The following is a 25478-nucleotide window of genomic DNA, read 5'->3' as shown; positions in this document are numbered from 1 at the left end:
GTTCACGATTGTTTTTACTCATATATGTTTACTTTAGATGATATCATAAAAGTTTATGAGGTTTTTACATTTTAATTCATTCTTTTATTAAGCATTACAATCCCTAGGGATTATAAGTAACGCCATGGCGTTCAAAATCCTATTTTTGAATGAGGTGGATTCCTCCTCTATAGCTTGCTGTGTGTCTTTGATGCTGTCGTGACTCGTTTCAATTTCTTCTTGTCCTTGCACTGAACTTTCCAGTCTTTAATATTCATTGTTCCTATATCTACTTCTACATCATCCAGCCATCTTCTTCTACGCCTTCCTCTACACCTGGTCCATAGAGGTGTCCAGTTAGTTATCCTTCTCAACATATCTGAGTGTCTCTGTATGTATTCTATCCATTCTAAGTGAAGAGATTTTATGTATCTGACTGTATTTTCTCCCTTTATTTTTTTTCAATTTCGGCATTTGTTTTCTTTGTTATTTCTCCCTCTCTTGTTACATTCTGGTCCAGTATCGTTCTAATTATTTTTCTTTCAAATTTCAGAAGTCTATCTTCCTCTTTCGTGATAATCGTCGTTGTTTCCACTCCAGTAACAACAGGTCTTATATAGGTTCTCTTTGTTCTCTTACTTAGAGTCTTGCTTCTCAGCAGATGTCTATTCATTCCATATGTTTTTTGCCTTTCAGAATTCTTTCCTCTGTTTTCTTTTTTCCGGTTTTAGCTATTGTTACTCCCAAGTAGCTAAAGGTGAATACAGTTTCAAATATATTTGTATTTTCCTATCGTAATGTATTTTGCTTTGTGCTGGTTTATCTTTAGCTCTATTCTCTTTGCTTCCTTATCTAATTTTTCATTTGGTTTTATAAGTGTCATCTTCGTCTTTGCTAGGTTGACTAGATCATCTGCATATGCTATTACTTGAAGTTGACCTGTAATGATGTTTTTGTTTGCGAAGTTTGTCCTCTTCATCATTGCTTCTAATATCAGGTTAAACGGGGAGATAGAGTCGCCGTATTTTACGCTTTTGTTTACTTTTATCTCAGAAGTTTTTGCGTTGAAACTGATCTTTGCTGTGGTGTTCTTTAGGTTCACTGTTAACATATGTCTTAATTTTTCTGGGATTCCAAGATGCTCTAGCTCTTCTATCATTTTCGTCCGAATAATTGTATCAAAAGCACTTTTGAATTCTATGAATATTACGTGCATTTCTCTGTTGTACTCTCGATTTTTGAATTATTTGCTCCATTGTATTATGGAATTAATTGTCGGTCTCCCCGATATAAAGCCGTTCTGGTATTCTCCTATATTCGCGTGTACATTTTACTAAGACATATTATTCTCTGAAGCTATTTATACTTTATTTTTTTTATATTGTGGTGTAAAATTTATCTGATGCAAGAATGCCATTATTTTTTTAAACGCTGTTTTCGTTCACACTTTGACACGTTTTGGTCTAGTTGTACCTTATTGGGTAGTGATAGAACTGAAGGATATTGTGGTGTAAAATGTATCTGATGCAAGAATACCATTATTTTTTTAAACGCTGTTTTCGTTCACACTGTGACACGTTTTGGTCTAGTTGTACCTCATTGGGTAGTGATAGAACTGAAGGATATTGTGGTGTAAAATGTATCTGATGCAAGAATACCATTATTTTTTTAAACGCTGTTTTCGTTCACACTGTGACACGTTTTGGTCTAGTTATACCTCATTGGGTAGTGATAGAACTGAAGATAAACTATCTTAGCGGTCGCTACGTAATTTAGAGACATGAAGTTGCTTTATGTTTTCTGTCGCATGATATTTTTTACTTGTGTTTTTGAGCCTTGAAAATTGTCATCTTTCGTTCTTTTTTTCAGTTTTAAATTGTTTATAACTCGAAAACAATCAACTTTAGAGAAAAATTACAAAAGACCTTTTTTGTTTAGAATGATCTAAAAAATCTGATATAATATCTGCCTGGGTCGAACTTTTTTTAATTCATAAAAAATGTCATTTTTTAATTATTAATTAATTATTATAGTTAGAACAAGATTAGATCGGGCAACCCTTGTTTTTTGTAATGATTAACATGCTAAATTACATATCCAATAATTTTTATCCATTAAACAGATCGGTGCAAATCGACCTTATATTGGATCCTCTACTATAAACAGTTTGTATACTTGACTGAGCAAAGATATATGTCTATAATTCTTTAGGCCACATTTGTCCCCTTTTTGTGTAAGAGTACTACTAGACTCTCCTATTATTATTATGAAGACATATATTAAATAGCTCTGTTAGTATAGATTTACACCTGTGTAAATTTTCTTTTGTTTTTGTTGCCTTTTTGGATGCTGTATTCTCTTAGGTAATTATAATCATCATTTGTTTAGGTACTCTTCCAACTGTACCACAACATGCCTGAATTCATGCCGATATTCATGTCTTCGGAGGTCCTGAGCGCCCTCGCCAGTGTCCTCTTCCTTCCGATAACCAACAGTGACAGTATAGATAGCAGCGGGGCCTCTACTCCAGCGGGAGACGAAATAGATCCTCTGATGATGATGACGCGGGCTCATGACGACCAAAACTTGATCAACCACCCAGTTAGGCAGTTCATCATAGACTTTATCAGAGTGATTGTCGTTGATTCTCTCAGTTTACCTCTGACGGGAAAGAATTCGCCTGTCATCGATTTGGTTTTGGACGCGTATCCTGAGAATTCGAGCAACAGTCAGCAAATCACGTACCAAACAGAGGTAAGTTCTATTAATATGTCCCATTCATTCCATTTAATATCTGGAAATATATATACTAATAGTGCAGTCACTGAAAGTTTTCACCTCCGATTTCGTTGAATTCTCATCGATTTTCATGAAAATTGGTGAGTAGTTAAAGGATACCCGAAGAAATAAAAGTGGATGCCCCCTCTTCTCGGAGGGTGAAAATTATTTTATCAAAAATAGCTCCATAAATTTTTACAAAAGATTATTATTACCAAAATTGAAGTTAATAAAAAATCTAACAAATTCCATACTTGAAAAATGTTTTAATATTATATCAAAGTGAATTATAGGTAATTGAATATTGGGACCGTGCAAGTTCGGAAAAGCGACACCTGGTTTCATAGCTCGGCAACTTTTTTCGCACTTTTCATTATATTGGCCAATCATATTGGTCCTGGTTGCTGGATAATTATCAAGGCCGTAGCCCAAAAAAAATTATAAGAAGAAAAATTAAGATTTAGGTTATGTTATTAAAAGGTAAACAATGGACATCGTAAGTCTTGACGTCACAAAATTGGGAGGAGCTTATATTTGACTCCAAACAATTTTGTTTATAATAAACACTCATAAGGAATTTTTAATTTATTGTTTACGTGATTTGTGTGACAAAATAAGACTTTTCATTTAGGTATTTAGTTAAGGAAACGTGTCAATTAAGAGATTTTTATTCGTTTTTGCCTAGGTGAGTTAATTTAATGCAATTATTAGAACGTAAACAGTTTTGAGGTTATGTTTATTTTCAACCACTAAGGAATAAAAACCACGTGAGCAAAAACGAATCAAAATTTCTTAATTAACACGTTTCTTTAACGAAATACCTAAATGATTTTGCCACACAAAGCACATAAATGAAAAATTCCTTATGACCATTTAACGTTACAAACAAAATTGTTTGGAGTCAATATAAGCTCCTCCCTTTTTGTGACATTTGTGACGTCAGACTTAGGCTGTCCATTGTATGTAGTAAATAGAATTAGTTATTAAAATGCAGTACTGCAAGCAAAATACAATTAATTAAATATACGTTTATATAATAATTGCATATCATATCAATATTGTGAGCAACATATAATTTTTATTCTTCAATGACACTAGGTATGAAATATACGTCAATTTGACAATTTGAATTGACAATATGAATTATTTAAGAAAGTTGCAAGATTTCTCCGGTATTCGCTCACGATCGTTTTTCGTATCCCCTCCAAGTACTTGCACACCGCGAATACCTATATTTTTTCGTCGAGTACCTACTCAAATCTAAATATTCAAGCTTAAATAACGGAAAGACTATGCGTTTTATAAATATATACTTGTTAAACATATGTCAAAGAATACCTATCAAATGAGCTCCAAAAGAAGTTGATATTATCAAAATTAAGCAAGCTACGAAGAAAATAAGAGGATCCGTTCGATTTTTTTAGGAAAAAGTGAAAAATTAATCATACGCCATTTCCACAAAAATTAAAATTTGTAGTAATTCCTATAAGATTTTCTTAACTTTGGCATAAGTAATGACCTCAAATATTTTGACAGGTTAGAATGCATATTTAAAAAAAATTATTAAAAAAATCAAAATTTTTCAAATTTTCGTAATTTTATTTTCTTTGGATAATAACTCCAAAAATACTCGATATACGTAAAAAATGACAGAACGAAATTTGAGTTATTTTATTAGCAAAGATTCGGCTTGTTTTTTTATTTTTGTAGGATAAAAAATAACCGAGATAGAAACGTTTACAGCCTGAATTTTACTGCGAGAACCATGTAACCGGGGCCCTTTAACCTTTTATCTTAAAAAAAAAAGAGATTTAAAAGATTAGGTTCAATGCGATTTTATAGCGCTTGAAATTACATTTTAAATGTTTTTTGGATAAACCTGACGTCATAAAAATTAACGGAGTTATTCTAAAAATAAACAATACCATTTTTTTGTAAAAATTTTTGGGGCATAAATTTTGATGCTATCAACTACTTCTGGAGCTCATTTGATAGATATTTCTGAGTACTTGGACAAGTGTTCAGTAAGTATATGTTATAAAATGCATCGTTTTTCCGTTATTTAAGCTTGAATAAAAATAAAAAAAACTAAATAAAAAAATAAAAAATATAATAAGAAAATATAATAAAAAAAATTGATAAAAAAATAATAAAAAAAAATAAAAAAAAAACAGTAAAAAACTTAGTGTAGTAGTAATAGTTTTAAATTTAGTTACTAAGCATATATTTTGTAAAAGAGAGAATTCAAAACACATTAACTGGCCAGTTGGTTGCTTAAACCAGTGCCAATAAAACACAAACACAAGCTTGAATACTTAGATTTTGAAAAAAATATATATACATTCAATTGCCTATAACTCGCTTTGAATTAATACTAAATGGTTTTTGAGTAAGGAATTTATTTGATTTTTTATTAGCTTCAATTTTGGTAATGATAATTTTTTGTAAAAACTTAGTTTTTAGTTATTTATGAAAAACCGCTTTGAAACACGCATTTTTTTCACGAAAAATTAAAATGTTTGAGCTTTAATAACTTAAAAGTATTATTTATTTTAATAACTTGATATAAAAAATTTTGGTTAGATTTTGTCCCTCTATCGATTTATTGGGTTATTTTTAATCAAATAATTTTCACCCCCGAGAAGAGGTGGCAACCACCCCCAGGGTGGCAAGTTGGCACCGCGTCATTTTTGTTTCTTGAGGTATCCTCTAACTACTCACCAGTTTTCATGCAAGTCGATGGAGGTTCAACGAAATGGGAGGTAATAGCTCATATCCACCTTCAGTGACTGCAAAAACATTTTGTTTCTTTGAAGATCTTGGTGACCTTAATGGACCACCTACTGGCAGCAGATATGCTGGTAGGCGACCAGGCTGCCATACCTATCGTCCCGCTTCTAACAGCTCACATCCAGAACGTCACTCCTAACGTTTTTTATCTGACTGCAAGAATCGTCGATAAACTATGGCAAGGCTGTCTCACCAAAGACCCTCACGAAGTATTCGACTTTATAGTAAAGTTAATCGGACAAGCTAAACGACGAACTGGAAATATTTCTTTGGAAAGCTTGTACCATTGTCTGAATAGGAGCATTTTGTTCTTGCTGAGCAGGCCTACGGATAGTATAGCAGACCAGATGTCAGTATTGGAAGCTTTGCACAAGCTTACGACTAATAGGTTGATAGTTTTTGGAGCCGGTAACCATGAACTTGACTTTATCGGTTGTCTCAGCTACTGTCTGCTGCAACTTACGTCAGATATGAAGATAATGCTAGATTCCAACATGAAGACCACCTGGCACGTCAACCCGAGCAGCGATCTTGAATCAAGGGACGAACAATTGAATTGCCATCAAGGAAAAAATCTGATGGCAGGTGCTGCTCTTAGAGTCTGGGAGGAACTTTACGTATGCAAGAAGCCGGCCATTGAGGAGGTGTTCAAGGTGACTTTTGCGCAGCCCCACCAGAATTCCAAAGCGCCAGATCTTCTACTGGTTAGGTAAGTGCACAATTGAGAGAATTGACGAAATTTAAAGTTCATATCTTCTAGGGACCAAGTATTTGACGCTTCTTCGAAGCTGTGGTTGAACTACGTAGAGGGCGAGAGGAAGGCAGTGTACAGAGTTCCTTTTGAGCTTCATAATCAGATTCAGTCCAAGATTCACAAGGTTACAGGTGGACTGACGAGACTTGCTAGTAGAACTAAGGTCAAAAAAGACGAAACCATCAAGGTTCCTATTAGAATTGGGAAGAAACGAGCTTTTACGTGGACGTACTCTCACATCAACTTGTTAAAGTAAGATATTTTGTTACTACTTGCATCTTTACTTTACCCTTTATCATTACATTTGAGATTTACATACTAACATACTTTTGTAACATATTTTTTAACTTTTACACAAGAAATTGCCCTATCACTGTTGTTAGTATTAACCAAACCTCTAAACGTACGTAATTTCTTTCGTTTTTACTAGCAAATTTACAGTTTTGTCGTTCCAATACATTTATTTTCCTTATTATAGAAGTTTGATGGAAATGAGACGTCAGCAGCACCAGAACACCTCCCAGCACACTCAACGCTACGTCCATCAGGAGTGGCTGCAGACCGAGAATGACCTAACTCGAGAACGAGGACTTTGGGGTCCTCCTGAACCGAGTTCCTTGGACAAGTGGATGTTGGATATGACAGAGGGGCCGCACAGAATGCGAAAAAAGACCATGAAGAACGATTTGTTCTACTCGCACTATCCGTACAGGGTGGAACAAGAACGGGGCTTGTTGAAATATAAGGTAAGAACAATTTTGCGCGCAAAATATTTAGTATTTAAGATACAAATTACGATATTCGCGTAAAATTTGACACGTGAGTTATAAATTGGCATACGAAGACTGTAAAAGAGAATTTACAGCTGTAGCCGCCATTTTGGAGTGTTGCCAACTGCCGTTCGTGGGCGTAAACGTCACAGAAATGTGTAGGGACTCTATATCGGATCATTCTAAGTTGTGGTTTCTTTCCAGCTGTTATTCTACGCTTTTTCTACATCTGTTTATAGGTAGCTACCAGTTATCACAGCAAAGAGTACTATAATGCCATCCAGCTACGGAAGCACTTGGGAGTAAGTGGAATGATGGAACCGGAAAGATCTGATAGTGTTGTAGAAGAACCGTCTCCTCTGCCTTTTGCCCCAGCTCTCTCCCAATTGGCCAGGCTCAGGTCAGATCCCGACGATCTGCAAGAGGAAGCCGACGAAGAGGAATCTTCGTCACAACCGGACAATCAGACGTTAATGAGGTTGCTGGAAGCAAATGAAAAGGTAGGAGCTTTAAATGTGTTTTTATTGGGCTTGTGATCAAAAAATGTCTTGTAGATTACATATATGTTCAGATGTGCCAGGATCCAGGGGTTAGATACTACAGAAGGGCTTCTATTGTTCGGCCAAGAACATTGCTATGTTGTCGACGGGTTTACTCTGCTGAAAAACCGGGAAATTAGAGATATCGAGAGCGTTCCACATAACACCAATGAATACGAACCGATTTTGCCAAATCCTGGATCTCCTCGAAGATCCAGAGCCATGAGGCAGTGTTCCAAGTTTTCATATGACGATATAAGGTTAGTTATTCCGTAATACCTAATTATTTACAGTACACCAACATTATTATATTATAAAAAAAAAAATTAGGGCACTCGTGGGAGTGCTGACAGAAGTGAAAACTTCTTACGAAGCAAGCCCCTTCGGGTACACACTCTATCCCTCCGCCGATCATTATAACTTCGGTCGAACTTTTACGCAATTCAGCCTATAGTATATAATTATCTGCCGTGTCGATAACGATCGCGAGTTCAATGATTTTTCCCCATCCAAATAGAAGTGATATACCTACATTATACACCCATTGGGTTCATCCTATACTATTTATATATACATACACATAATACATAAACGTACAGAATTTATTTCGGCGAAGCGGTGACGGTCACGAATTCAATGCTTTTTCCCCATCCAAAAAGTGCGCAAAATCGCTACAGAAGTTTTCACTTTAAAAATACTTTAAACTCTAATCACTTATAATGATTGGAGTAGGAACCGTATGGCCCCTTATGCGCTTGCTTCGCAAGCTCCTTCGGGTACACACTCTATCCCTCCTCCAACCATTATAACTTCGTTCGAACTTATACATACGCAATTCAACCTATAGTATATAAATTTTACTAATATCTCGCCGTAGCGATGACGGTGGTTGCGAATTCAATGCTTTTTCTCAATCCAAAAAGAAGTTTTCTACCTATATTATACACGCGTTGCGTGCGTCCTATAATATTTATATATACTGTTATATTCCTATTTGATAGGAGAATTAAAATTTATAATTATAAGCAAAATTCAAATTAATATAAAAGATCTTCAATTTTTTCAGCCACGGGCATGTAAATTTAGAACAACCTGTATACAACAAATTATTATATTTAGTTTTTAAGAAAGTGATTCGAAGAAGCGTACGAAACTCGGTAACAATGCGCCTAAGATAAACAAGTTTGAGTGACGCGGACCATTATAGTGTTCGCGGAAGATTCGATCATTAGCCTACGCTAAATAAGACTCAGTGAAATAGATAATAGGTCATTAAGTTTTGTAAAAAGTAGAAAGTAAGTTTAAATTGGGAAATGATTATTTTTTCTGGAAATCCATTAAACATATTTAGAAAGATTAAAAGTTGGTATTGAGGAATACGGCGAATTAAAATTTGTGGTGGAATGTTGATTTTTGAATCTGGAAGGGATATTGAGAAAGTAGGGAAATGAATGAGGATGAGAGATCAGAAGGTTTTGAGCGGTGGAGCGGCGAAGTCCAGTGGTGGACGGTAGTGTACGAAGAGTGAAAACGCCGGTATAGTTCCGTGAGTGTTGAGTACCCATCGGAACGAGAGGTAGGCCGAGTCGAGAGAAAAGAATCTCCTTGACCAAAGAGTGTCCCGGTGGCTGATTGAAGTGGTTCGAAAAAGGTAGAACACGGCATCACGAGAAAAGCAGGAACGAGAGCGATACGAGGTAGTTTTCAAAGGAGAACATTACTGGAGGCCAGGACGAGTTTTTCATCGCAACCAAGGGTAGGAGGAAACGGGTTTTGTGTGAGGACATTCGCAGTTCACCAGATAAAGGTCAGTCTCATTTGTCAAGACATGAATGTATGGGTTTTTGTATTAAATACCACATTAAAAATTGAAGAACATAATCGCTAATATCAGAAGATTTTCATCAAACTTAAATCAATTTGTTGCTAATAAATCCTAATAGTTTCACTATAAATAAAAGTTATAAATTGGAAACCAAAAGGAAATAAGATTCCCATTTTTAAATGTTTGTATTAAATAAATATAAGATCTAACAAATATTAAGCAGTAATTGCCATTTATATAAAATAAACAAAATTTTGATTTCGAATTGTAATCCATATGTGTGTATTATTTTATTTTTTCCTATCCCGATTAGGAACCACTGAGAAATACTTAGAAGTCACGAAAGTAAGTAAGTAATTTTATAATTCGCTCTGAGATTGAAAACATATTGATATGTGATCTGGTTGATTAATTAGATTATCATTAATGCATTAATTAAATTAAATTACATATAAGAATATCATCACATATAAATAAATAAGATCACAACAATACATACACCTAATATGTAGGTACCACAAACGCGAAAATTTGAAACCAATAAGCCTGTTGACACATCCGTCCGGAATGCTTACCAAAATAATTACTAACAGGCTATCAAATAAATTCGATAGTTACCAGCCTGTTGACATAGTACCATAGAACACCTACAGACAATAACGACACTTATCGAAAAGTGCAACGAATACAATTAATCTCTTCATTTGGTATTTGTGGATTACAATAAGGCATTCGATTCCATATAATTCTGGGCCGCATTAGAAGGAATGAATAACGCAAAGATTGATTCTAGATATAGAATACTCCTCAAATACATATACGACAATGCAACTATGCAAATAAATGTATCAGAAGGTCTAACAACAAGCAAAATAAGAACGGAGAGAGAAGTTAGACAGAGGACAAAAACAAATAAAACAAAAGTGATGACAAATCAATATATCACAATCGACTTAGATGGAAGTGCTATCGAAAGTGTCGAAAAGTATATATACCTAGGTCACACGATCAAACTAGGCAAACAGAATCAAACGGCAGAAATAACTAGAAGAATCCGAATGACAGGGCAGCAGTAGCAAGACTCAGTGATGTGTTGAAAAACAAAAAGATACCAATAAATCTAAAGAAAAGGGTATTCAACAGTTGTATTCTACCAATTATGACGTATAGAATGGAGACGATGACACTTACAGAGGTATTAGCCAATATATTGGGAACGACATAGAGGGCGATCAAACGAGCTATGTTAGGGGTATCTCTGAGGGAACATATACAAAATGAGGATGTGCGAAGCAGGACGAAAGTGGAGTATGTAATTGGAAGAATTGAAATGCAAATGAAACGGACCTGGGTAGGACACGTGGCACGACAAACCATCGAAACGTGGACGAGAAACATTGTACATTGGAGACCAGGCGAGCACAGTCATAGTAGAGGAAGACCACAAAAACGATGGCTAGACGACATCAAAGCAAAAAATGGGGAGAGACTGGCACCAAATAGCACAAAACAGAGAAGAATGGAGAACTCATGGGGTTATACTCAAGATAATGCATATACGTACAAAAGTTATTTAGCCGAAGAGATGACGGTCGCGAAAGAAATCCTTATTCCCCATCTTAAAATATGTTTTACATTTATTTTAAATTTAAATACCTCTACACAATTTATATATATATACATACACATAATATATAGCATAAGCGATGACGGTCGCGATGACGGTCGCGAATTCAATGCTTTTTCCCCTATCCAAAAAGTGCACAACGTCCCTAAAGAATTTTTCATTTCAAAAACTGTAATTATGTAATGAATTGCGTCGATTTAGACTGTCTCGAGCTTATGACTGCCTTGTAGGGATTATCTTCATGTTTTGATATATACTTAATCAACAAACTGTAGATAAAGCCCCGAAAATGGCTCCAACAAGTGAATCGAAAGCACGATCAGGACAAATCAACGCGGTTTAATCCCGAAACTAAATACTTTTAAAGGTAGTTTCTTTTATACTGTTAATCTCTTAGGGAAGTGCACAAAAGAAGATACCTACTCCTACCGATGGCTTTAGAGGTGTTTTCTGGCGACGGCAGGAACTACTTGTTGGCATTTCCGCGCAAAATTCGCAACAAAGTCTACCAAAGGTTCATGGCGACGGCCACTGGCATAGCTGACAGCGCCCAGCAATCTGTGGCTGGTCAGAAAAGGACGGCGAACGTCGAACAAGCGACAGGGCTGTTGAGCAACCTCATCGGTGAGACTAGCGTCACTCAGAGATGGGTGGTAAGTACAGATTTATTGATTATATTAACATTTTCTTCTTTAAGTGCCGTCTCCTAATCGGATGTTGGATATCATCATCACTATCTTTACTCTATCTACCGCTGCTCTGAAGAGTTATATAGAACTGCATTTAAACCAGTCCCTTAAATTCTTCAACCATGACACTCTCCTTCCTATACTCCTTCCGCCTGTTATCTTTCGATGTATTATCAGCTTTAGCATTTCATATCGCTGTCCCCTCATTACGTGTCCCAGATATTATCGCATTATTTGCCCATTTCTCGCAATACTTCCGTGTTCGTTTTCTTCTGTGTCCATGCTATTCTAAGCATCCTTCTGTAACATCACATTTCAAATGATTGTAGTTTATTTATGTGTTCTTGTTACAATGTCCATATTGCAGTATCGAGAATATGTAGCATCTACAGCTCTTACTCTCAGTTCTAATCGAAGGTCTTTGTTGCAGAGAATTGTTTTCATTTTTACAAACGCATTTCTTGCCATTTCTATCCTGGTTCTTATTTCTGTTGTTTGATCATTTTTCTCTGAAATTATTATCATGATACGAGGTAATTCCACTACTAATAGAACTACCTTAACATATTTCATAGATAGTGATAACGTCCATTTTATGGGTTTTAGAGAGGAGAAATATCAAACTTCCAATATTTGATGTACTTAAACACTTTGGCTGGCAGATCTTACAATGATCTAATGCAGTACCCGGTGTTTCCGTGGATATTAGCCGACTATGATTCAGAAGAACTAGATTTGACCGACTGTAGTACATTTAGGGATTTCACGAGGCCAATGGGGGCTCAAAGTCCTGAACGCTTGGAGCAGTTTAAGAAAAGATTTAAGGTGAGTGAAACTAGAATTGATTTAATTGATGGATTCGACCGTTACTTGATGGAAGTTCATTTTATCTAACAATATAACACTGAAAACGTTTGTTTTCTATACTTCCACAAAATTTATTACAACTATGTGACTACAGCTGTTTCGGCAGAGTGCCTTTCTCAAGTGATTTAGTTTACTATGTGTTTGCCTTTTTAAAGTATTTAACTGAAGAGGTTGAGGAGTGGGGAGCTGTTTGTTTCGAGTTGGTCATTCAGAATTATATCTGTATTTTTCATTTTATTAATTTCCATAGATTCTAATAAAGATAGCTTCTTAAGGCCTTTATTTTGAATATGCAGAATTTGAAACTGTTCATTAAAAGAATGATTATGATCTAGAAGGTGAAGTGCGTATGTAGAAGTGTCTGTTTTTATATTGTTGAAAGCCCTTTTGTGTTCTGCTATCCGTTTGTCAAAGGTTCTGCCAGTTTGACCGATGTAAGTTTTCGGACAGTCACCACAAGTTAGTTTGTAAACACCACTCTGTAGTTGTTTTCTCTTTCGGCTCTTATTGTCCTTAATATATTTGCTTAAGTTGTTGTTAGTTCTGAAAGCTCGTGTTATTCCTTTCTTTTTTATGTATCTGGATATTTTTGTTGTTATCTTGCCAGTATATGTGATAGAGCAGAAGGTACTGGGTTCTTTCTGTGGTGGTGGATAGAGTAATTTCAGGGCTTATGGAGTTTTTGGTTTAAAATTTTGTTAATTGTTTGTTCGTTATAGCCATTGTTTACTGCTATTTGTTTAATGATGTTCAGTTCTATCTCGAAGATATTTTTTGACATGGGAATTTCTGTCAGTCTATAAAAACTCCATAAGAAAGCCCTGAAATTAGTATATCCAGCACCACAGAAAGAACCCAGTACCTTCTGCTCTATCACATATCAAGATAACAACAAAAATATCCAGATACATAAAAAAGAAAGGAACAACACCAGCTTTCAGAACTAACAACAACTTAAGCAAATATATTAAGAACAATAAGAGCCGAAAGAGAAAACAACTACAGAGTGGTGTTTACAAACTAACTTGTGGTGACTGCGAAAACTTACATCGGTCAAACTGGCAGAACCTTTGACAAACGGATAGCAGAACACAAAAGGGCTTTCAACAATAGAAAAACAGACACTTCTACATACGCACTTCACCTTCTAGAGCATAATCATTCTTTTAATGAAAAGTTTAAAATTCTGCATATTCAAAATAAAGGCCTTAAGCTATCTTTATTAGAATCTATGGAAATTAATAAATTGAAAAATACAGATATAATTCTGAATGACCAACTCGAGACAAACAGCTCCCCACTCCTCAACCTCTCCAGTTAAAGACTTTAAAAAGGCAAACCCATAGTAATCTAAATCACTTAAGAAAGGCACTCTGCCGAAATAGCTGTAGTCACATAGTTGTAATAAATTTTGTGGAAGTATAGAAAACAAACGTTTTCAGTGTTTTATTGTTAGATAGAATTGATTTATTCGTGTACATTTGTTTGCTAATGCGTTTTTAAACAGGAATGGGACGACCCTCACGGCGAAACGCCACCCTACCACTACGGTACTCACTATTCCAGCGCAATGATTGTTTGCTCTTATTTGGTACGCTTAGAACCCTTCACCCAGCACTTCTTAAGGCTCCAAGGTGGTCACTTCGATCTCGCTGACCGCATGTTCCACTCCGTCAAAGAAGCCTGGCTTTCGGCTTCCAAGCACAACATGGCCGACGTCAAAGAACTCATCCCCGAGTTCTTCTACCTCGACGAGTTCCTCTGTAATTCTAATCAGTTCGATTTGGGGGTGAAGCAGAATGGTGTCAGTCTTGGCAACGTGGTACTGCCCCCTTGGGCGAAGCAAGATACCAGAGAGTTCATTAGAGTGCATAGACAGGCGTTGGAGTGCGATTTCGTGTCCCAGAATCTTCACCATTGGATCGATTTGATTTTCGGTTACAAACAGCAAGGCCAGCCCTCTGTGGATGCTGTTAATGTATTCCATCATCTCTTCTACGAAGGAAACGTGGACATAGACAAGTAAGGAACAAAAACCAACAGTTTTTTTGCACATATACAACTAATATTTCATTACAGCATCGACGATCCTTTGAAGAAAAACGCTACTATAGGATTCATTAACAATTTTGGTCAAATTCCCAAGCAACTGTTTAAGAAACCTCATCCTTGTAAGAAAATGGCTGGCGCTAATAATAGGACGTCCGTCATCGATACGGGATCACTGGTGCAAGCGTTTTCTCTTCCACAACCTGAGAAGTTGTTCTTCCACCATCTCGACAACTTGAGGCCATCTCTACAACCCATCAAAGGTAAGGCATATTGTTATAATACATGTCATTTCTTTTTGTTGTTTTGTGCATTGTGTTGCACAGCTTTCATGATGTTATTTTGTACAATAATACGGAACAAGGCGTCGTTAAACAGATATTTTGTGCAATATAAATATGGAATATGGCACCGTTAAAAGGATATATTGTGCAATAATATGGAAAATTGTGCCGTTAAAAAGATATTTCATGCCATAATATGGAATATTGCTGTGTTAAACAGATATTTTGTAGAATAATATGGAACATAGCGTCTTTAAAATAGTTTGTGCAATAATATAGAACATTACACCGTTAAAAGATAATTTTGTGAAATAATATGAAAAATTAAGAAGAAATAATCATAAAAAGCAGACAAGCTGGCGGAACAACGATATTAAAAAAGAAGTCAGAGAAAAGAAAAGGCTATGGAAAATGTACATACAAAAAAGAAATCAAGAGGCATACGATAAATACAAGGAACAGCGCAACAAAGTTAAAGTAAAGATAAAACAAGAAAAGCAGAATGCCTGGGAAGAATTTGGAAGAACTATGGAAGAAAATAGTATCCAAAATACAAAATTATTTTATAGAGTATTAAAAAATATGAGAAGCAAAACGGAAATTAAACTACAGCAGATAAAATATAGAAACGGCAATATAATAACTGAGGATGAGCTCATTATAGAAATGTGGGGAGAATATTTCAAGGAACTTTTAAATAATGAAAATACAACAGCAGAGAATCGCACACAGATAGCAGATGAAACACCTGAAAGAGAGCAAGAAGACGTTCATGAAACTAAAATAAAGATGGAAGAAGTTGAAGATGCACTAGAAAAACTAAAAGTTGATAAAGCAGCAGGGATCGACGGAATAGATGCTGAATTATTGAAATATCTTGGACAACAGGGTAAACAAGAATAACATGACCTACTAAATTTAGCGTGGATAAACAAAAAAATCCCAGAGGATTGGAACATTTCAATAATACTGCCTATACACAAAAAGGGAGACACTAAAGAGTGCAGTAATTATAGGGGTATATCCCTTCTCTGGTCAGCGTTGAAAATCTACGAAATTATTCTAGAAAAGAAACTACGAGAAATAGTTGAGCCTCGACTGGCAGATATACAAAGTGGATTTAGACCATCACACAGCGTACAAGATCATATATTCACACTACAGCAAATTACTGAAAAAACACTGTTAAAAAACGATACACTGTACCTGGCGTTTTTAGATATGAAAAAGGCGTTTGATATGGTCAATAGAAAAGGAATATAGTAAAGCCTGATAAACAAGGAAGTAGATGAAGAACTTGTAAGTGTAATAAAGAGTTTGTATGTCAACACAAAAAACTAGGTCAGGACAAGTAACTTAATCTCAGGCGAATTTTCTAACAACGACGGGGTTAGACAATGTGGAGTGCTGAGCCCACTGTTATTTATTTCTGTTGTGGATGAAGTTATTAAAAAGTGTTGGAAAAAAACTAAAACATGCGCAGTAGGGTATAGAAATTTGCAGCAAATAAAAATTGAAGCCTGTACATTTGCTGATGACATTGTATTAGTTGCAGGAACTGAAAAGGCTCTCGCAGATAACATAAGAATCTGGGCCGAAGAACTAAAAAACTACAACTTAATAATAAATATGGAAAAAACTAAAGTAATGATAATAGCCAACAAAGAAGCAACTGTAAATATTGAAATCGAAGGGCAAAAAATCAAGCAAGTAGACCTCTTTAAGTATTTGGGAATAATGTTAAACAACAAAGGTACACAAGAAGATGAAATTGGAAACAGAATAAAATTGGCAACGAGAACTTATTATTCACTGTATAAAAATTTCCTAAACAAAAAAGAAATATCAAGAAAAACCAAAATGACAGTATATAAAACCGTATATATGCCAATTACAATATATGAGGCAGAAAACTGGGTACTCAATGACAGACAAAGAAAAAGATTACAAGCTACAGAAATGAGATACTTAAGAAAAGTGGTCGGAGCAAGATTAGACAAAAGAAGAAACGAAGATATAAGACATGAATTACAGGTAAAATCGCTCAACGAAAAAGTTGAAGAAAAGAAGTTAAAATGGGCTGGACACATAATAAGAATGAGTGGTGACAGACAAGTGAAAATGACATGGGAGGCCAAAGCAGTGGGTAAAAGCACGAGGGGCAGACCAAGAAAAAGCTGGAACAGTAGTGTAAACGAAATACTTAAGAGGAACATCGTGGCAAGAAGCAAAAGTTTTAGCAGCAGATGGGAAGAAGTGGCGTAAATTTGCAGAGAGTATTATATAAAGGAGGAATCCTCGACACCTAATGGTAAAAGAGGCAATCGATTATGTATGTATGTAATACGGAACAAGTTGTCGTTAAACAGATATTTTGTGCAATATATGGAACATGGCACCGTTAAAAGGATATATTGTGCAATAATATGGAAAATTGTGCCGTTAAAAAGATATTTTATGCCATAATATGGAATATTGCTGCGTTAAACAGATATTTTGTAGAATAATATGGAACATAGCGTCGTTAAAATAGTTTGTGCAATAATATAGAACATTACACCGTTAAAAGATAATTTTGTGAAATAATATGAAAAAATTGTGTCGTTCAACAGATATTTTATGCAATATTATAGAACATTAGTCCGTTAAACAGACATTTTGTGCTTGGTGAGGTATAATATAGAGCAGAATTCCTCTCTGTTGCTGTTTTATGTTTCTATATTCTATTTAATCTATGTTTTCTGACATGAAAGTTCCAAAGTCTATGTATTGTGTTGCAGAAGTGAAGAGTCCAGTAGGCCAAATTCTGCACGTGGACCGTTCAGTCCTAGCTGTCGAACAAAACAAAGTTCTGATGCCTCCAGCGTTCAATAAGTACGTAGCATGGGGTTTTGCGGATCATTCCCTTAGGATAGGCAACTATGAGAGCGATAAGGCTGTGTTTGTATCGGAAAGTGTCGTGCAGAACAACGGAGAGATCCTGGCATGCGTTTTTCCGAGCCCCAAATCCATTGTCACTGCTGGTACAAGCTCGGTAAGTGTTTTACTCAAGTAAATAACTGAATATGACATGAATTATTTGAACTTGATTAATTAAATTCCGTTAAATGTTTAGGTGGTCACTGTGTGGGGGTATGAAGCCCGTAAAAAATCTCTGACAATAAAACACAGCTTGTACGGCCACACAGACGCCATCACTTGCTTAGCTACAAGTCCAGCATACAACGTCATCATTTCCGGTTCAAGAGACTGCACTGCGATCATCTGGGATCTGTCTAGAGGCGTCTTCGTACGACAGCTCAGAGGCCACGCTGGTCCTGTCGCTGCTGTGGCTGTTAATGATCTTACAGGAGATATAGCTACTTGTGCTGCCACCTGGTAAGTCCCTACACGTTGATTAATCTATATGAAGAGCTCAAGGCTAAAAGGATGAGGGTCCAAATAACCAAATTTTGAGAAATTAGGTTTTTAAGTTTTAAAACTGAATATAAAAATAATTAACAGAAAAGGCACTTCATTGTGGATACTAATTCATGCAGTACCTTACAGGGAACGTATAGGTTATGTTTTTGGATTATCAATTTACAAATTACTATAATTATAAATTTATTTATCTTTTGATGTCATGAAATCTCAAGGTAAATGGATGATGGTCCACTAACGTGTCTTAAAATGAAACTAAAAATACAGATAACGTAATCTATATTTTGAAAAATTATATCATACAGATCTGCTTCTGTTGATTACACCAAGCTACAAATACAGTAGAAGATTGTTAGTAATGGATACAATGAAAAGTTTTAAGCATATGGCAAGTGCGTCAAAATATGCTTGAAACTTTACAGAATAACACCAATGTACACCAGAATAATAGAAAGCTGTAAATAAACCATACCTATATAATAATATGTCTATGAAATAAACACAGGTATGTACCGGGTGTCCCAATAAGAATGGCTCTCGGCCATATCTCAGGAACCGTTTATACTACAGCTTTGGGGAAAAATTTTTACAACAAAAGTTGACCCGAGAAAAGCCGGGAAATTATTTTCATAATTATAAGTCCACCGCTAGAGGGCATAATTGAATATCAAAAATTAAAAAATCGAAATTTTACAAAATTTGCCTAATGAAAGGGCACTGGAAATCCAATCATCGTATTCTTCATACAATTCTGTGCATATTTTATTTGACAAGTTCAAGTCTACCTGTGCAAATAAGAGGTGGGGGTGAGTGGGAACCTTGTTATGAAAAAATCGCTGTAAGTCCGGTTCTGCTTAATGGATTTTTACAAACTTGGTCATGTTGAAAACAGCTCTTTTTCGTCAATGTAATAGTTATAATTTGGAAACAGCCTATTACGTAATATGCCGGCTGGAAGGCGCTATTTATTTTTTTTTTTAGAAATCTAGTTTTCTTTGGAAAATATTAAATACAAGTATGTATTTTTTTCCTGTATTACAAAATTAGACCAAATTAGCGACAGAATACCGAAAACCGCATGTCGATACCTTTTTTCTATCTCGAGATATCTTAAGAAACGTGTAAATTTTAAACATAACTGTTGCTGTCATATGAGTGGAAATATATAGAAGCACGTAGTGTGCTATGGAAAAAAACAAAGGAACATTGTCCAGATGTCACCGTATATAATGAATCAAAACAACAATAAGACAAATAAAACTATAAAATATAACAAAAAAGAGTGTGTGTACTTCGTACGCGGGTAAGAAGTTATACTTCTATTATTATGATTTTAACGAAATAAATATATTTTAAACAGTTTAATTTTATTTTTATTTAAATATTACACTAATTTTAATACTTAAAATAATACCAAAAAAATAGCGTTAATATGTAATTTTTTATGAATTGTTACCTCCGCGCATTTGCTTTTCTCTCGATGAATCGTAAAAAATGTAAAAACGTCAGATTTTCTATACAAATTTTTAATTTTTATTTCATTATATTTTAATATCAATTATATTATTCCCAACTAAGATAAATACATAACTGTTATTGTCACCGGTAAACTAAGTTAAGGAAGTCAAAGTGGAAACAAGTAGTGTGCTATGGAAAAAAATAGAACTATTAGAAGTATTAACTTCAAGAAGTCATCATGTGTCAAATTATGTGTCAAATCAGTAAAACATAAAAATTTGGTCATTGATAATTTGTTGCGGTTTGTTTCTATTAAATTTTATATAAAATTTATACAGAGTGCATAAGAAATGCAATTGTTGCGGCTAGAATATATGCAATGAAATATCCCCAAAGACGTCACCCCAGTAGTAGAGTTTTTCATATTTTGTTTTGATTTTTTATATACGGTGACATCTGGAAAATGTTTCTTTGTTTTTTTCCATAGCACACTACTTGCTTCTATATATTTCCACTTATATGACAGCAACAGTTATGTTTAAAATTTACACGTTTCTTAAGATATCTCGAGATAGAAAAAAGGTATAGACATGCGGTTTTCGGTATTCTGTTGCTAATTTGGTCTAATTTTGTAATACACGAAAAAAATACATACCTACTTGTATTTAATATTTTCCAAAGAAAACTAAATTTCTAAAAAGAAAATAAATAGCACCTCCTAGCCGGCATATTACGTAATACGCTGTTTCCAAATTATAACTATTACATTGACAAAAAAGAGCTGTTTTCAACAAGATCAAGTTTGCAAAAATCGATTAAGCAGAACCGGACTTATAGCGATTTTTTCATAACAAGGTTCCCACTCACCCCCACCTCTTATTTACACAGGTAGACTTAAACTTGTGAAATAAAATATGCGCAGAATTTTATGAAGAATACGATAATCGGATTTCCAGTGCCCTTTCATTAGGCAAATTTTGTAAAATTTCGATTTTTTAATTTTTGATATTCAATTACGTCCTCTAGCGGTGGACTTACAATTATGAAAATAATTTCCAGGCTTTTCTCGAGGCAACTTTTGTTATAAAATTTTTTTCCCAAAGCTGTACTACAAACGGTTCCTGAGATATGGCCGAGCGCCATTCTTATTGGGACACCCGGTACATTAACAAAATATCTAGACAATAGACAGCACTATTAGCAGAGACCTCTGTGGTCAGCAATCTGAACTAGGTGGACTGTCATCCTTTTAGCCTGCGTATGTTGCACCTTCATTCTTTTAGCCTAGAACAGTGGTCGGCAAACTTTTTAGCCAAAGAGCCAAATATGAACATTTCAACAATTTAAAAAAAAATTGGGAGCCAAATCTGCTTGTTCAACAAACTTTTATTACATTAAATAAAACTAAAGGTTTAAGTCGGTTAAGATAGTAAAAAATAACCCCAGCGATATTCCAAAAATAAAAAAGCCACATGTTCTTCATCAAAAAGTATTAGACCAAAAATTTTTTTTAAACCCCTAGCCCCATCCGTAACTCCCCACAAAATTAAAATGTGTTTTTTCGTTTTTCGGCGATTTTTTCGTTTCTAATCATCGTAGGAACTTCTATTCTCTTTCGTTGTGTAGGATTGTATTTCCTACAACACTGTATTTTTACAAAATTTTTGGCGTAAAATCCATTTTTTTTTAAATGTTGATATAGAACCGAAAAGGGAAAGAACAGCAAACTGAGCTTTTTAAGCTGATCAAAAAATGAGAAATACTATTCCAAGTGTTGAAAATGATCATGTATTCCTTCTCCAGGCCATTCGAAGCAGACCACTTGTGTTTAAACATTTTTTTCTTCTCCAATATTTCCAATTCAATACAAAGACTTTAGAGCGCTATACCTCCCTGCTTTTTAAATCCAGAAATTGTATTTCAAAGCTATTAATGCCAATTTCAAAAGGAGAAAATTTCAATTCCGTTATCGTAGCAATAAGAAGATTTTTGACAAATGCTAAAGTTTGTAAGTTTGATAAAAGCTAATTTATCAGAATAAGATGTAATGTTTTTCCTACCAAGTTTTTTTTAATGAATATATTCTTGCGCTCTTCGTGGATATTTGTGCCAGAGCCGCACCTAAGGAGCCAAAAAGCCACATGCCAAAAAGACCACTGGCCTGGAAGATGTATTTTTCAAAGCTGGATGGCTTGTACACCTTCATCTTTATTGTTTAGTTAGATACCATACAATATTTTACATGAGATAACGTACAAGAAATTAGTATTATCTCCATAATGACAAAAAATTGACCCTCATCCTTTTAGCTTTGAGCTCTTCATATGTTTTGTAGATTTTAGCTCTGTAATCATTTATAATGAATTGTTATCATAGTGGCAACATTATAACTCATGATTATTTAGGTTGCATGTTTGGAGCATCAATGGAGACGAATTAGCTAGTGTTAACACGTGCATTGGCACAGCTGATCGGATGCAACAGATCCTTTGTGTTGCATTCTCGCAGACTCACGAGTGGGACTCGCTAAATGTCATCATGACAGGCTCGTCGGATGGTGTCACAAGAGTAAGTACTGTCAAAAACTTTCAAACTACTTTAGATATTTCTGTTGTTGTGTTCTCTTTATATTTACTGAACAGTCTTTCCATATTTTGCTATCCTAACCTAATTCCATCGAACCTAACCCCACGTAACCTATAAAGTTATATTAACTGAAATCATGCTGTTACTGTAGTGGTTAGTGTTATTTTTAGATGTGGTCTATCGATTATGTACAAGTGCCAGATGATCAGAATCCAAATTCGATCAGTTCTAAGCCCCCGATCGAACCCAAGTCTCCGAAATCGCCAAAATCGCCTAAGCCCAATGAGACAGTATCCAAACCGTCGTCAATACACCACAGGCTTGTAAAGCAGATACATGTATCGAGCAGCTCTTCTTTGGGTAAGTTTAAACCAACTGATTGTCAATATGTAGATGAAATTTCCATCAAAATTTAATTATTATTTAGTAAAATTGTAAATTTCGTTGCAGAAATTATCAATAAACTCCAAAAATGTTATTTTTATCGTAGGAAGTGCAGGTAATTTGATGAAATCAGGTTCTGAAAGCAGTCTTTCCGAAGAAAATACGAGGCGCAGTTCGATAGACAGGCAGATCAGCAACGAAAGCAGTTCGAAAGAGTGGAGGAGTGAACAACAAGACGAGAAAGACACTTGCAGTGACACAGAAGAGGTGGCCCCTCCGGTGGCGCCTGCTAGAAGAAGAAGATCGAGAGTGCACTGCGGATTTAGAAAAAGTGAAGGTAACTTTATCACAATTTGGCAGACTGTCAGAATAATATTGCTCTTTGTGTTTAGGTGGCAACAGTGCGGAAAACCCTAGCATAGATATCGACGATGGTTCTGGACTGAGGACGAGCAAATCTGACACTAGTCTGACAGATTCGTTCGTCTTGATATCCGAAACGAAGAAGAAATCGCCCAATCCTTTGAATTCACTTCGACCAGGTATGAAATAATCAGTTAACCCTTTCATTGCTGACGAAATATGCCTAACGCGACCTAGGTGCAAACTCGATTTTTCGCTGCATTTACATTGTATAGTGTTTTGGTCGAGATGGCCCTGGAATTGCTTCATACATAATGTGAATCTAAACTGACGGTATAAAAACACTTTTATCTACGTACTCAATAGAAAGACAACTCGTTTCAGTCAAAGTCAGACAAATATTAAGCTCTAAACGAATGTTGTGCATATCTGCTTATGACGCCTGCAGCCGTCATGCGCACCTGCCAGTAGAAACGGTATGGCGTCTTCAGGCGTCAACAGCATTCAAAGGGTTAAGGTATATTTGATTAACTATCTCGATATTTTTGTTCTGCCTTATCATTCGCAGTCTATTTTTATTTTTGTTTACATTTTTGTCTTCTAATACTTCTTCATTTGTGTATTTTTTAGTTCCTTATAGTTTTCATGTTTTTCTGTACACTAAAAGACATAATGCTTATCTTCGTTCGTACTATGATACGTTTTGCTCTATTTGGACTTCTTCTGATAGCGGTAGAATCGAAGACACCCTGAGATAGCACTGAATCTAAGACTTTGTAACGGGTAGTTCTTTTAAGGACGACAGACTCAGTAAAACACAAGTTAAAAATAAAGCAAATATATTAAAGGTAATTATATACAGTTTAAAACAAATAAAATAAAATATAATTCCATCTTCTGCAAAGGAAAAACAATATTAAACTTTATTATAGTTATCCGATCATAATAGCAACATCGAAATAATACGATAAACAATATATACAATAATAATCTCGCTACGTTAAAACAACGTAGCCTGGAGACGGCATTTCACTTCAATGCAGTCACTCGTTCCTCGCTACTACCGGTGCTACTACCGCCTACTGCGATAACGATTGTGGCAAGACTCCACGTCACTACGGTGGCGTCTACCTAGGTATAGTTCCGCCTCACAAACGGCGCATCTTTGCCAAGCCAGCTGAAGCTCGTTCAATACGCGAGGCATCAGCTGTTGAGCCATAGTAAGTTCAATACACGAACCATGACTGATTTTCTCATTCTCCTAGCTCGCCTTAAATATGCTCTCGATGCCCTCTCCTTCGGTTTCCCCCAGCGGTGCCGTGAAGAAGGAATGCGCAAACACGGACACTCCATCGGTCGTCTCTGGTAATAGCAGCTCATCGAGGTATCATATCGTTACAACTTGATTAATTCACCGCACTATGACACTACACTCTGATTCTCCAGATGTAGTAGAGATCCAAAGGGTCAGGTCTTTTAAATCTTCTTTCATGTGAGATGTTGAGCAGGTCAGTGGCGAGTGGATTTGGATGGCAAGATAGTCTGGTCTTGTATGTAGAGTTTACAACAGATATTGCTTCGCTAACAGTTGGTAGCTGTAGACTGTGGTGTAATCTGTAGTTCGTAACATACCAAAGGGCACTGTAGATCTGGCGCAATACTTTTGATTGGAATCGTTGAAGTTTTTGAATGTTGGTGTTACTTGCTGTTTCCCATATTTGGTTTATTTAATGTTTATTTTTATATCGAATTGCTCACAGATTGAGTTGGTTCTGCCGATGAGTTGTTGTAGACCCAAGGCGGAATCCGCAATCAACATCGTATCATCGATGTATATGATGATGTTGATGTTCACGCTATTCACCTTGACTCCATCCTTGGAATCCCCCAGTGCCTCTTTAAATAGAAACTCGGAATAACGATTAAATATCAGTGGTGACAAAACACATCCTTGCCTAACTCCTATCCTAATTTCTACTTCTGCGGACATGGAACCTTCGATCCTATTTCTGCCGTTTTGGTTATCTACCACTAACTCTTTGGTTACACTAACTACAGTCGGAACGCCCATGAACGATCACATCAATCACATATTATTCAGATTATTCATAATATATCTCTCTCGTTTGTTATTTATGAAAAAAAACAGCAAATACAAAATAACGAAGAAAGTGAAAAAAGTATATTAAAGTGTGTAAATATATTTAATTTCCTTAGCTAAGCGCTTTCGACATATGTGTCGTCATCAGAGCTAATGCTACAATAAAAAGTTAAACTAATGAGTAAAAAGATGTCTAAATACAAAGAATTGTT

The 25478-nt window shown here is 35.4% G+C and overlaps 1 protein-coding gene across 1 annotated transcript in view; it reads left to right on the top strand.

The window, feature by feature from the left end:
- The window catches only part of LOC114334541 (WD repeat and FYVE domain-containing protein 3), a 108468-nt gene that overhangs the window by 68818 nt on the left and 14172 nt on the right, over window positions 1-25478 (top strand). The window contains exons 23-38 of the mRNA XM_050657350.1: window positions 2368-2733; window positions 5574-6256; window positions 6308-6553; window positions 6780-7047; window positions 7311-7571; window positions 7626-7870; window positions 11460-11715; window positions 12358-12576; window positions 14126-14640; window positions 14698-14930; window positions 17732-17985; window positions 18067-18329; window positions 22238-22400; window positions 22589-22778; window positions 22909-23139; window positions 23195-23344. Of these exons, the coding sequence (XP_050513307.1) occupies window positions 2368-2733; window positions 5574-6256; window positions 6308-6553; window positions 6780-7047; window positions 7311-7571; window positions 7626-7870; window positions 11460-11715; window positions 12358-12576; window positions 14126-14640; window positions 14698-14930; window positions 17732-17985; window positions 18067-18329; window positions 22238-22400; window positions 22589-22778; window positions 22909-23139; window positions 23195-23344 (4543 nt within the window). The remainder of the gene's footprint in view (window positions 1-2367; window positions 2734-5573; window positions 6257-6307; window positions 6554-6779; window positions 7048-7310; window positions 7572-7625; window positions 7871-11459; window positions 11716-12357; window positions 12577-14125; window positions 14641-14697; window positions 14931-17731; window positions 17986-18066; window positions 18330-22237; window positions 22401-22588; window positions 22779-22908; window positions 23140-23194; window positions 23345-25478) is intronic.

The sequence above is a fragment of the Diabrotica virgifera genome, chromosome 8, assembly GCF_917563875.1.
Source record: "Diabrotica virgifera virgifera chromosome 8, PGI_DIABVI_V3a".
Lineage (NCBI taxonomy): Eukaryota > Metazoa > Arthropoda > Insecta > Coleoptera > Chrysomelidae > Diabrotica > Diabrotica virgifera.
The sequence above is the reverse complement of the archived record's forward strand: the minus strand, read 5'-3'. Positions and strand labels throughout refer to the sequence as shown.